Here is a 15,008-nt window from a genome sequence, read left to right as displayed (position 1 = left end):
AAGGCAGATAGAGAAAATGGAGTCAGCATCAAAATATGAAGAGCACTGGTAGTGTCACTGTTTCATCTTAACCAGCAGATGGCGCTGCTCCCAACAAGTCCTGCAAAACAAAAAATGCTCTATTTTGCTCTTCTCAATTTTATGAATAGATATCAAAGTAAACCCATCATACCTTACAAAGGGTGCCGACCTATTTCCAGTCACACTGGGTTTCATATTTAAGAAATGAAAAAAAGATAGGCAGAATTTAAGGCTGATGTGGTGTTCTTCATAAACGATTACTTGTGAATAAGTCATCCATCTTTGTCAACCTTAATAAGGACAAGCTGCTTCATTGATCGAATGCTGACGGGGATCCTTACACACCCTGGTTTACCTACTCTGCAGCTCGACACAGGGACAGGGAATGTTGTGAATGGAGCAAAAACCACATTCAGAATCCCAGCATGAGAACATCGACAGTGCTCCCTCCCTCTCCCTCTTACTCATGTCTCATTTATGCGATAAGGAATGACAGACAGAGAAAGGGAGACAGGAGACATGAAATGATGGAGGAGAGGGAAGAAAGGGAGGAAAAAAGGGGGAGGCAGTGGAAGACACGAGTAAGGGGTAAGGAGTGATGAAAGAGAGGCTGCTGAGCCAGCCTTAGCAACACAGAGTTTGGCTGGGTTATTTATAGTACAGTGGGATGCATCCTCTCTATCTCACAATAGCGTTTTTTTTTCTCTCCTCCTGTTCGTTTGCATTTTCTGGGGCAGAGAGAGAGAGAGAGATAGATAGAGAGAGAGAGAGTTAGAGAGAATGAGAGAGAGTGAATACAGGCCAGGCTTCTTTTCTGTAGGGGACTCCTCGGGTTGTGTGATGATGTCACTGTTTTCATTCAGTGCAGATGCAGAGTGCGGGTGTCTGTGAGTGCAGAGCATACATATGGACTGAGGCACATTGAGTGCTAATAAACAGACACACTGCAAGTGTAGCTTAGCTTATCCTTGATGACATTCAGGAAAAAAAATAGGTGGTAAGATTGACACATTTAAAATTTCAAGGCTGACATCTGAAGGATGCCAACAGAACTGTGTGTCTGTGTGTGTTTGTGTCCATGTGTGAAAAGGAACAGGAAGTACTTTTTTTATTGTGCATTTGGGTGACCACCAAAGCTCATTCTTTAAGTTGTTGCCTTTATCTTCTTCTTCTACACTTATAATCAGCCAGCCGCAAAATGACTGTCCTATAATAAAGGTTCATGTGCATTCTGCCATGTAAGAGCAGTGAACGAAGCCAAAGCAACTGTGGTCACTGCAGGTCATAAATTAAGTAATTCAAGCCCCACATTTAGATTTTAAGAGTTTACGATCCTGTCCCTAAGGCGTCTGATTCATGAAGTGAAATTCATATGAAATGCATTCATGTAGTAACATTCTGGTGGATAAACAGTTGGGGTTATGTGAAGAATCTGAAGGACATGGAGGAGTTGACTTGTATCTGAAATTCCTCCCAGTTAGAAGCAACAAAGTGAATAGAACTTGCAGGAATTCCTGCGTTTGTATGCAAGTTTCTAAATGTATCAGAGGCATTGCCCTGCCCTCCCTTTCTGCATACCAGTGAGAGTGGTCAGGGGACAATAGAGAGATTTCCGCCCCTGAGATTTCCACTCAGTCCTAGCACAAGCACTGCCCCTGTGGATGGGGTCAGGAGGGAGGGCAATGGCCGGCAAAACACCGAAACAGAGAGAGTAAAAATGTATTTTACGGTTTACCCTGCATTTTGAGGTACAGTCATTAGACAAATATACCTTGTGATGGGATGATAAACACAGAAATCATTTACAATCCCACAGTTCTTCATGTTCGCAGAGCTCCATTTTAACTGCTTCAAATTAAAGGAGTGATACTGAATCATGCATGGTAATAAGAGTGTATTTATGTTTGTATTGTTTTGGCAGCACCTCTGTTGTGTTGCCACGTAGATGTTTAGAGCTACTCAAGGGGCTTTACCAGTTGAGGCTGATGACTGTTGACTAACAAGTCGGGTTCTGCTTGAAGCCTCTGCCTGTTCAAAGTGCCAAAGTGCTCGCTCATGGTGAATTAATGACGTGTTCCTCGGTAAGCACACACAGAATTTAAGAACTACAAGTTGTCTGATCGTACGTTATAGGAGCACCAAAGTCTAAACTGCTCAACAATCATACAACAATTGGCTCAAGCCAAAAAAAAAAAAAGGGGGGCAGAAAAGAGGTCACTGAACCCTCCCAACCAACAAACCTTCTGACATGACATCTTTTCATTGCATTTGTTAAGACCAAGTTAAGTGACATTACATAAATGTTTTTTGTTTTAAAGGAAAATTAGGAAGGATGCAATGTAATGTTATGCAAACAGACTTTCAGTATGTACAAAAACCTGGATTGTTTTTTCTGAGGAAAAGACAATCCTGATTTAAGGTGAGAATAATGCTTTAGTTAAAGGACGGGGATCAATTATTTAATGATCTCGGCTGCAATTGAAAAATAGACCTTTAGTTCTCAGGACTATGCTTTTCTTTTTTACAAAGGTAATTATTAAAGACTTGTTGCCTTTATTTGACAGAACAGTTGATATAGGAAACAGGGGGGAGAGTGGGGAATGACTTGTGGGCCATCTGTGCCCCATACAGCACTTAGTTTTGATATGCTTTCTCCTCCATTGAAATGAACTCAAAACACAAAGTTGAGTCACTACCAATGCTGATGAGTTCAGTTTAGATGACAGAAATCTGAAGTCCTCAACCAGAGGAAATGCCCCAAAGCCAGAGTGTCTGAGTCGCCTAGTCTGAGACTGTTCATATGTTTTGTTTACACGGATGTGTAGTGAATTTACTCGATATTCAATGTAAAATAAGAGCCTAATATAATAAACACCAGACATGAGGGCTTTGTTCCAGACTTAGGGCTGGGGCTAAGTACAAGACTGCCTTGGGGAAGATCCAATTTTAAGTTCCCAAGAAACAGAATGTTAGCAAAGAGTGGAGCTACTGTACCAGAAAACATCAAACCGTTGGTTAGAAGTGCACTTAAAGATGAAACTGCTGTTGTCACAATAACAACAACAATATTACAGGTGACACATCCAGACTGATTAATCCAGCTCGAAGGTGTGAGTCAGGTAGACTCAAAGCAGCTTAAGTGTGTAAGATATCTAGGTCTGTTACATAATGGTAACACCATACGCACACATGCCATGTAGACACACACACACACACACACACACACACGCCTCTGGGTGACGTGAATAAGTGTTGATGTTCTCACCCTGATAAGAACAGACAAGAGAGGTCATCTACTGCAGAAGTGCTGCATGAAAACAAACCTGTCTGTGTGCATGATCTGACAACATTTAAACTGTCCTGAACTTTCTCATAACTTCATCTGTTTAACCTGCTTGTGTGTGTGTGTGTGTGTGTGTGTGTGTGTGTGTGTGTGTGCTTGTGTGTAAGCATGCTGTTGCATGTTTGACATCATGATCTTCAGGTAACACTAGACTCTATGATCAATTGACAACAGGCCAAGATTAAGGACAGAGCAAAGCAGCCAGAATGAAACTACTGAAAAGAAATACTGAAATACAGAGAAAAAAAATGTCAACAGCATTCAGCAATAACATACAAACATGCACAAATACACATGAACAGATACATATAATAGTGCATGTTTGTACAATGCCTTTGGTAGGTCACAGCTCCACTGTCCAAACTCACACATACACATAGAAGAAGAAAATTCTCTGACCCTCAATGCATTTCATCTTACAAATACAAATACAAGTTTATGATTATTCTTAAAGTTTCACCCAAGCTTTTCAATGTAGTTGTAGCCCTCTACACATGCAGGGGATCTGCTCTGTGTTGGAGATCCCCCACAGCAATGATATTTATTAATTTGACTGCATCAAAAAGCTGAACAGAATGAATGGGTCATACCCCCCTGCTCAGCTCAGACATACACATGCACAACACATAAAAGCTGGCTGCCTGATCTGGAGCAAAAGGCTCAGCTCTGGAAATAATTCATAGAGAAAGAGGATCTGAACTCCTCCTCCTCCACTGTTTAAATGAACCGTGTCTCCCTGTGTGTCTGTGTACATAAAAGCATATACATGAAGGCAAATTGAACACAGTGGTACTTTTTTTTTACATTCCCAAATACACACATTACATGATCATTTTGTCTGTTCACATGATGCAACGTGGCTCTTTGCATATCTCATTTTCATATTCAAACACAGAAAAACAGGACTCTTTCTCTGTAGGGCTTCTGCTCGACCAGAGGACTCTCTCCCTCCTGTGATCCAAAGCAGACTGTGTCAAACCATTTCATGTCAAACACTTTTATGTCAAACCAGTTTATGTCAAACTATTTTCTCTGGCTGTGTACAGACAGAGACATCAGTCTTCATCAGCTGGCAGCCCAACAAGTCAACCCTGATACCCCTCTGTCTCAACACAGCAGCAACCCTAACTCCACACACACACACTTAGACAACACAGCTGGTCAATTATTCAGAGATTAAACCTTCTCCAAGTCAGACACCAAAGGCTCTGTCAGACAGTAAGACGAGAGCTGGGCATATTTTACATGAATGCAAATGTCTCTGCAGTTCAGAAGGCTACACCAGCAACCATAATCACTGCCTGTTACACTTCTCTCTACATAAATGTACTCTATCACCTGCAGTGCATCGTGGGAGAAGCCCCTCCTGCGGTGCATGTAAAGCTGTATAAACTGTAGTTATAGCATGTGACAGGGTTCTGTGTGGAGTAATTGAATGTACAGTAGAGCAAAACCAAATCCTCAGAAAGTGTGCCAACTAAACCACAGGTTGCCATGGTAACTGGGAAAGTGGTTTGCTACAGATAAGTACTCACTCTACACACACATACACACACACACACACGCACGCACACATTTTAACAGACAGAAATTCACTCACTTACAGTGATTCTGGTGCAATAGTATCAGCTGTGTTACTAAGGAAACCTCTCCCACAAACTCCAGAGATGAAGCCTCCGAGAAACCTCTAAGTTAGCGTCAACAGCGGCATGCTAAAACACAGCAGACATTTCATCTCTCTGATGCTTAATCTGAAAGAGCTGCTCAAATGATAAATGATCTGCCAAAAGGCATCAAGGTTGATGGACAAGGAGGCCGGGAGATCAATGTTACACAACAGATGTATGACAGTAACCCCCTCCTACACTCACACACACCTAGAGGCCTGAACCAAGTGTGCACAAACCCCACTTCCTCTCCACACTTCTGCTTTTGGTATGTTTGTGATAGAAATGGCAGCTTTTTTCCCAGCCAAACTTCAACACCCTACAATTTGACCAATCTGAGTTGTGTGTTACTTTTATAGATCCATTAGTGATATACCCATTTTTGTACCTTAGCTGCGTGTTTCGGCTGGCGGAAGAACGAGGTCTTGGCTGTGAAGAAAGTGAAGTCTTCGCTCTCGTCGTCCAGGCTGCAGTACCCGCTGCTCATGCTGTTGCTGCTTGTCATGGAAGGGGTCAGCACCGTGTTGACAGTCATGGAGAAGTCCAGGCTGGGTCGCCGGCACCAGAGGAGCACGTTGACAGCTTGAGGAAGTGCGTGTATATCTCAAAAAAACACACTTGGCTGATGTGCCAAGCTGCAACAATCAGAGTCTAAACGCTTCTTCTAACTGTCCTTTACTCATCCAGAAAAAGTCAGAGCTCCTCCGCTGATGCATCCAGAGAGTTAAAGTCCCACCTGTGGGGGCGAGACAGGTGAACTCGGCTCAGATTCAGCCGCTTTGCGTGCCACCAGAGAGGGGACCAGGAAATCCGAGAGAAAGCACAGACTTGTCACTTCCTCCTGACGTGTGTGTGTGTGTGTGTGTGTGTGTGTGTGTGTGTGTGTGTGTGTGTGTGTGTGTGTGTGTGTGTGTTATAGCTCTGACACCGGTGTCAAAAACACACCATACATTATATTCACCTGGTTTGATGCTGAACAAACACACGTGTACATTTGACCCTCATGCACACACACAAGCACACACTTGTGTCATGGAGTCAGTTTACAGGTTGGTTTCAAGTTAACCCTGCTCACCTGAGAGCCTGTTACACGCACAAACAAATGTTCATACAAACATGCATGATGCAACACAGCACCTTAGTTCCATCCTTCAGCAAAAAAAAAATCAAAAATCAAAGAAACCAAACAAGGAATAGTTCACTGCAAGTCCAAGCAGCAGCTCAGTTATGCCTGCGTTTAAGTGCTTGAGCATTCATCCGTCCCTTGAGTCCTCCTGCAGCAGCAACAAGACGCTCTGCATTACATCCTCTCTCCTCCTCTTCCTCTGTTGCTTTGGCGATACAACCAGAACGAGAGATGGATGCCTCCCACTCAGCCTCTCTCTCCCCCATTTCTTACTCTCTCCTAGTCTGCTAGTCGTTGCTCCCTCACTCTCTAGCAGCCTTGCTCAACCATCTGTGGTTATCAGCCTCCAAGCACCCTCCCCCTTCTCCCTCCACTCTCTCTCTCTCTCTCTCTCTCTCTCTCTCTCTCTCTCTCGTCCTGCAAGAGACTGCACCCTGCAGAGCATGGCCACTTCCTGTTACACAGAGAGCAAGCGAGAGAACAAGAGAGAGAGAGACGCTGATGAGTGGAAGATATGAAGCCTCACAGCTTCTGTTTTACATACGTGAGAGCAGCAGTGACAGGAAGCAGTAGAAGGGCCGGGGAAGATGGCTGCTTTTCAGTCAAAATTTACTGAAATAGTTGAACTTTTACAAAGGACAGTGCTATAATTAAGGCTTATATTTCTAAACCAATCCCGCATTTCAGGCGGCATGTTTGTATAAAATAGGCCTTATAATTGAAGTGGAGTCGATTTGAGAATTGCACAATCACTTCTGGTTGAGTATGGGGGAGGTCTTGCAGCTCCCAAAGTGAGATTAGGAAAATAATGAATTGCCCCTCAAATAGAGATTACAATGACCTCTAACCTCTCACTGACCCTGCAATCTGCCCTTTGTCTCTGGCAGTGACCCCTGCATCAAAAAGCATCAAATGCTCCTTTCCCTGCTGGGATTAATGATGGGTATGTGTATTTCTGCACATTCTAATATTGGCATGTATAGTATATGACTTTCAGCTACCCAGACACGTCTCTTTCCAATGTCCTGCTGTCAGGTTTGAGGTGGGTGAAGACTGATTACCAGTAGCTCTGCTCCTCGCTTCCATCAGTGTAATCACTGCAGGAGAAGGATGCTACACACACACACACACACACACACACACACACACACACACACACACACACACACACACACACACACACACACACACACACACACACACACACACACACACACACACACACACACACACACACACACACACACACACACACACACACACACACACATCTTGAATGACACTCCTGCTAAGTCGATAAAGCCTGGTCATTGGGCTGCATGTATGGGTTTACTGGGGGTTAAAAAAGGGATCAATTTCTGCTGATGCACACAATAGGGAGCAGTAAAGACAGAGGGGGAAAACAGCACACAAACAGCTGCAGCTATAAAAGAGAGCAAAAAGGGAGAAAGAGGGCTGCAGGAAATAAACTGTCACATCTCCTCTTGTCTGCAGTACTAGTGCTCTCTATGAAACAAACAAGAGTGTTAGTCACAGAGTTCACATACCTCTAAGACAGACATCATCAACACTCGTTTAAATCTGACTTTCAGCTTATCTTTAACTCCACAGTCATTAAACTAGAAAGGAAGTAGTGGCAGCGTTTAAGCTTAATATGACTAAGTGAAGAATAAACTAAATGATGAATGTAATGATCTGGCTTGCATAAAACAGGAGCATGTTTGTGGAACAAACACAGTTTAAAGTGTGGCCACTGGACATTGGGTTAAATGTGCTCATTTATTCACTCTGCTTATTTGCTCGCTCCATTTCTCGTGACTCCCCCTCAAAACATTCAAGGATTGTGTGTATTTTGTATGCTCTCTAACACCCCCTGGCAAACTACCAAGGGTCTCATTTTGTGTGTTATCTGCCCCCTGGGAGTACAGTAGCATCCAGCATACAGCTGCAGGGGTAATCCAAATGTGTGTGTGTGTGGGTGTGTTTGTATGGACTGTATTGAGTGGGTGACTCAGCCTTGGATGCCAAGAGCTGCATGCAGACTCACACTCTCTCTGGGTCCTGTATCACACATGTGATGACACAAACTGTGGGTGTAGCACTATTTCGAGGATACATTTTTACATAATAACTGTATCACTGGATATCCTGTGGCACATATGGTATGAGAGCATAACTTGTTGTAATGATAGATTTTGAAATTAAATACTGAAATATGTTACTAAATTTATTCCAATGGCGTACACAAGATCTGAGAAAGTGTTGAGCTAACACACCACACTGTACTGGAGGTCCCTGCTGAGAAACTAAGATTAACCTAATTAGTTTGCATTCATTGCATAAGAGCATCTGAGGAAGTGAGCACATCGAGAGGAAGAAGACGAGGGGGGCTCTGAGAGCAAGAGAGCGGGCAGGAGAGAGGGAGATACATCACGTGCTTTAGTGACAAATCGCAGTCTGTCCTGAGAACACTCTGTGACCAGAAAAGGCAAATGAGTGCATATTTAAATTCATAAATAGACCACGGAGCAGGAGGAGGGACAGCATGTTGTGAAAGAGTAGGACGGTTATGTAAAAGTTCAGACCTGAAGAGATGCTGCAGAATGAACCCTCCCATTACCCAGAGACTCATGTACACCTCTGCAAAATAACTCCTATAAAGAGCTGGACACACTCCATGTTAGATCATGTGTTTGCTCTTCAACAGTGGCCTTTGAAATACCACAGAGAGTTCTCAGCATCCTTTTAGAAGTAATGATGATTTTTTTTTTGTATTTTAAAAATGCCCACCTTGTGCCGGGCAGCTTTGGAGTAGCAGTGGCTTCTGGGAGATGGAGTTTCTTTGGAGTCTCTGTCCTTCTGGTTGCAGTCGAGCTGAACCTGGCTCTCACACTCCAGGTGACAGGTGTAGCTGCAGTCTGAAGGACAACAACAAAACAAATAAGGAATCAAGACCACTTATAATATAAGGACACAAACCAATCACTGAAAAGGACAGAATAATTTGATTATATATTTAATGTAACCTCCTTGATATGTGATAAGTCAAGTGTGTGTGTGTTTGAAAAAAATATGTAATCCAGCATGTTAAGTCATCCTTTATACAGAATATTAGCTCCATCTAGTGGTTAAAGCAGGACACGCAGTCACAATGTACAGTGGGAATTCATTGACAAAAAATACACTTGACATGTGAAGAATAAACTTAGATAATAATAATTCTAGAGCCATTATCAGACAAAATCCAGTTACAACTCATATTATCAAAAATCAAATAAACTGAGAAATAGTGAAAATCACAAACTTTAGCCTACTTATTACACCTTTGAAACCACCACCATACATCTAATTAACCAATCAGATGTTAGGAAAAATACTAAGCAAAGTCCAACAAAATAAGCATGGTATTTCAGAGGAAGACACAAAAGTTGTTCCCGCTGCTTCGTTTGTGGCGTATAAATGTTTATGATTGGGATTGGTTACTTCTGATGGACTCTTTACTCAGCAGCCTCTACCATCAGTGTGTGAATGTGTATGAATGGATGAGTTAATACTGATGGACACTTTACACAGCAGCCTCTACCATCAGTGTGTGAATGTGTATGAATGGATGAGTTAATACTGATGGACTCTTTACTCAGCAGCCTCTACCATCAGTGTGTGAATGTGTAGGTGTGACCTGCAGTGTAAAAGCACTTTGAGTAGTCAGAAGACTAGAAAAGTGATATATAAGCTCAAGTCCATTTACTATTTACCAATACACTTTATAATGGACTGTATTGTTACAATGTATGGAAACATTCCAATATACTGCACCACTACAGAAACCCTGGTCTGGTTATATCACATCTTACTGCTCTGTCAAAGAAAGAAAAGATGGAAAGTATTTCCAAGAAAAACTTTCCAAAACAGTCCACTGTTTTTACATTTTTTTGATGTGGCTCCACATTGGTTGGTCTCAGCTTGTTTATGCAGCGTAGACTTTATTGTGGCTGGAAGCTCTCCCCCGAGACAAACAGCCCCACATCTAACTTCTCTGCTCATGAGATAATCCATGCTAAAGAAAAAGACGATTTAAAAAAACACACATAGGCAACTAGGACTGCTGTTTTAAGGAAACACTGAGTCAGTTTCTCATTGTGGTCCTCAAGAAGGAGTGCTTCTAAAAGCACACTAACATATAGATCGAATGAAACCATCAAAGTATTTAAACAAGTTGAAGAAAATACAAAAATATCTGCTTAAAAAAAGGCACATTGTTTTCCTGTTGACGTCTTTGTTTCAGTGCTGCGTGAGTAGAGCTGAACTACGCCTTGCTGGTTTTCTGTTTACTGACACTAGTCTTAATCTGACCTGCTTACACCACTGCACTTTTCACACTCAGCATCAACACTGTAACCATGGCAACCAATTCTTGATAACCACTGTGAAAGATAATAAAAAGCTGTTGTTTAGAAGTTTTTTAGTGGTAGAAAAAAAAAACATGTACTCGTCTGTACTGGTATGGAAAAATATGACACCTCATTACTAAAGCAGTGATGAGGACAAGGTGTACTAACACGGGAGGGGACATGTGTAGCAAAGAGTATCTTTTCTGTTAAAGGGCGGTCAAAAGTTGATAAATACAATGCCACATCCAGTAATGAGTAGAGATAGTACAATACATCTCATGACTTGGAACGTCAGAGGGATAAACCAGCCTATTAAAAGAAAAAAAATAATGAATTTTGCTAAAATATTGTCAAATATTATTTCTGCAGGAAACTCATATTCTCCAACAAGAATCTATGAAACTGAGAAGGGAATGGGTTGGCCAAGTGCCATCCAGCACATATAATACCAAAAGTAGAGGGGTGGTAACTCTTTCTCACAAAAAACTTTAACAACATCCAAATGGCATTTATTAATATTTATGCGCCCCCCAATTCTGATGGTATTGTGTTCCATGAAATTAATAACCACATCTCAGCGCTGGGAGATATCCCTATCGTGATGGGGGGGGATTTTAACATTGTATTGGATAAAGTTATTGATAAATCGCCCTGTGCTCCTAGCAAAGGTAGAAATAATGCTGAAAAAGCTTTGAATACTCTGATGAAAGACCAAGCATTAGTGGATATATGGAGATTAACACATCCGACAGAGAAAGATTACACTTTCTATTCAATACCCCAGAATTCACACTCCAGATTGGACTATTTCTTGGTGAGCAAGCCTTGGGTGGACAATACTCTTTCTTGCAGTATAGGGAGTCGGCATATCTTAGACCACAGTCCAGTGGAACTTGCCATCACACATTTTCAAAAATCCAGACAGCAGTTTAACTGCCGCATGTATGGGGGTTCACTTCAAGACAAGGAGCTGTGCAAGATTATTAATACTGAAATTGACAACTACCTTGAACATAACATGGGCTCAGTGTCCTCATCGAGTATATTGTGGAAGGCCTTAAAAGTCTACTTAAGAGGTCAGATAATGGGATTTCAAGCCAGAAGGAAGAAACAAGAGACAGAGAAGCAACTAAAATTGGAAGCATTATTAAAAGAAGCTGAGACTGAATCCCATAACTGGAAATATTAGGAAGGTTACCAGTCTCAAATTTCAACTTAACTCCTTATATGCAAAGTCAGTGGAACATGCGTTGTTCACAACACAGGCAAAATCTTATGAGGACGGTGAACAAGCTTCTAAACTCTTGGCATGCAGACTTAAAAAGTAAAAACTAGGAACATAATTACAGCTGTAAAAGATAAATATGACAATGTGCTGACTAATGAGAAACAAATAAACAACACCTATAAGGAATATTTTGAGTCATTATACCAATCAGAAATAACCCCATCTGACCATGAAAGTATTAACCACAAGATGGAGCTATTTCTAAATCATATACAAGTACCATCTATCAATGCTAAGGAAAAAAGTATAATAGAGGGAGATATAACAGTAGAAGAAATAAATATAGCTATCATCCAAATGGCTCCCGGCAAATCACCTGGGATGGACGGCCTAACACCCCTACTACTGGCACACTACAATGAAGTTTTTCTAACTGGCACTTTCTCCACTTTTTCAAATACAGCATCAATTATTATTCTTCCCAAGAAAGATAAAGACCCCTTGCTTTGCGGAAGCAAGCGTCCTTTGTCTATTCTAAATTGTGATATTAAGACATTGTCCAAAGTGTTGGCTAATAGGCTGGAACGGGTAATAGCTAAATTGGTTCATCCAGACCAAGTAGGTTACATTAGGCAACGGCACAGCTCTGATAACATCAGGCATCTATTGAATATAAAGTGGGCAAAAAGAAACTCCCCATCTCCTACCCTGGCACTTAGATACTGAAAAGGCCTTTGACAGAGTGGAATGGGGTTACCTGTTTAATATACTGGAGAAATATGGGTTTGGCCCCTATTTCATCCTGTGTGTTAGTAGTTTGTATTCTGGGTGGAGGTATGTCAAAAAGTAAGCGACATAATAAGTAAGCAAATAGACCCAGTCCCTGCAGTTTGCCTGCTTGGTGTAATTTCCAGACTCGAATCTCAAACTAACAGCAAGTGGCTGGCTACAGCTTTTGCAGTCGCTAAAAAGCTAATATACTGTAGATGGAGAGACGTTTCAGCTCCCACCACCCTAGACTGGTATCATGCACTTGGAAAAATAGCCAAACTGGCTAACCATACAGCAACATAGACGCTGTGCACAAATATGACATAATCTGGGGCCCTTTTCTCTCTTTTATGATATGACTCGGTATTGACTCTGATCTGCGATTAAACAACTGTTCTTGAGTCATATATGGGGGGAAAAAAAGAAAGAAAAAGAAAAATAGAAGAAGAAAAAAGAAAAGGGGAATATTATAATATACTAAATATATATATAATATACTTGCAGACAGGCCTGGGAACATATAGCCTCTGAATAATTTATGTTTAGAGTTTTTCCTTGTATTTTTTTCCCATTGCCTGTTTCTGTTTTAATTTTAAAAAACCATTCAATAAAAAGAGAATCAAAAAAAAAAAGAAAAAAAAGTGTAGCAATGAGGAATGTTCAGATAAAGGATACTTTGCTTGTGACACCTAAGGGGTCACACCATGAGAAGGGGTAGAAATGAGTATCATGTGTTTGTGACGGAGGCCGGTTGGCAGAGAGGGAGAGTAAGAGGGCAGGGCTGCAGCGCCTCGATGACAGAAGGGATGTGTTTAGGAAAGAGTCGAGTTAAGATAAGGGGTGCTTCTTCTGATGACAGTTTAGAGGTCATCACAGAAAGAGAGAAAGAGAGGAAGCACACAGGGGAAGGAAGAGAGAAGCTCCTTTCCTTCATTTACTTTATCCACCCTCAGATAACACGAGTGATTTTCTGCACTTTTTTATTTAGAGTTGGCTGAAAGGATTGATACCGTTATCCTCTGTGTCCTCGTGCAGGCAGATTTCTATAGACACGAGTTGTATCGTTCACATTTAAATCTTGGCATGAAAAGGAACAAGCATGTAAACAAACGTTCAAAATGTTCCTATAGGACTCGAGGAGATTTAGTAGACAAACACACTTTTTGTATTCCCGTGCTCTGTATCATGATTATAGACTGTACATAACATGGATGTGGTCTCAGTCAGTCTCACCCATTGGTTTCTTAAAGAGGCGTAATGAAGCCCAATGATGACCATTATCATATTGGAAATGCTGATTCCAACTAACTTCTATCTAATCGAGAAGTAGGCAAAAGGTGGGGCTGAGACGGGCTGATCGTGGTTGCTGAAACCTGCCCATCTAGAACAAAGACGACAGTTTAAGGTCAGTAACAGGATCTAAAGATTGGCAGGGGGTTCCTTGGTTTTTGGAGTCAGCATCAGTAGGAGGAACTGCAGCTTTTTGCACTTCCACATTGGCTCCATATTCTAACAACAGAGGTGATGATAAATAGAAAAGTGGAACCTCCTAAAAGCTCCACTGTGCAACTAGTGGTAAAAAAACAACCTTTAAACCTTATATGCTTTAGGTATAAAGACAAAGAAATTATGTTTTGATACTCAGAGAAAAGGAGGCCCTGCATGCTCTTTCTCATGATAAGCCATTTTGAAGACAGGAATTGCTGCAGGGTGGACCGCAAGGAAATTGGGAGGAACCCTCTGATATTGAAAACCTGGTGTACACCTACAATAACACACACTGCTGTCAGCAAGTCAAGGATCCACATTATTCCCACACTGATAAGACACTGTGTCTCTCACTCACACACACAGCTACTGTATTTGTACACACGCAACAAGGAGATCATCATTTCCATATTGTAAAAACAAAGTACATGGTGGGACGGTGTATATTTTTTGCAAACGTCCTTGTGAAAGCAATTTATAGTTTGCCATCATGTGGATTTTGGATTTTTAAAAAACCTCAACCTGTCATTTCATTTTGTGTTTTTACAATAAAGGTGTAAGGTTCTGCTCTCGGTGAATACATAGAAGGTCTTTATATTTATTAAGAGCATTACCCGTCTCTAGATACAAAGGTGTGTACATGCTTTGGTGCAGTAGGTGAAGTCTGTGCACCTCGTTGTGATTCTCCAGCATGCATGTGACCACTAATGAGCAGCTGGAGAAACTGCAGCAGTCATGCAGTGACCCACAAGGGCTGTGAAGGTTATGCCGGGCGCGCCTTGCTGACACTGCAGGGCACAATCACAGAGACTCATGAGCGAGGAGAATGAAAGCAAAAGTAAGCGAAGGGGGTTCGTCAGCAGAAAGTACCAGTTTTACATCTGAATGTCGATTAAATGCCAAAGGAACGCCCCCTCCATGCTCAAACTTGCAGGGGGTTTCCCTTTTGCTGTTCTGTGGAAAGTACAACGTT

General features: G+C 41.7%; 1 protein-coding gene across 1 annotated transcript in view; it reads right to left on the bottom strand.

Annotated features, from left to right (window-relative positions):
- The window catches only part of rassf5 (Ras association domain family member 5), a 31,135-nt gene that overhangs the window by 3,972 nt on the left and 12,155 nt on the right, over positions 1 to 15,008 (bottom strand). The window contains exon 2 of the mRNA XM_020634305.3: positions 8,948 to 9,075. Coding sequence (XP_020489961.2) covers positions 8,948 to 9,075 — 128 coding nt within the window. The remainder of the gene's footprint in view (positions 1 to 8,947; positions 9,076 to 15,008) is intronic.

The sequence above is a fragment of the Labrus bergylta genome, chromosome 5 (assembly GCF_963930695.1).
Source record: "Labrus bergylta chromosome 5, fLabBer1.1, whole genome shotgun sequence".
Taxonomy (NCBI): domain Eukaryota; kingdom Metazoa; phylum Chordata; class Actinopteri; order Labriformes; family Labridae; genus Labrus; species Labrus bergylta.
This window is presented reverse-complemented; position numbering and strand designations above follow the sequence as displayed.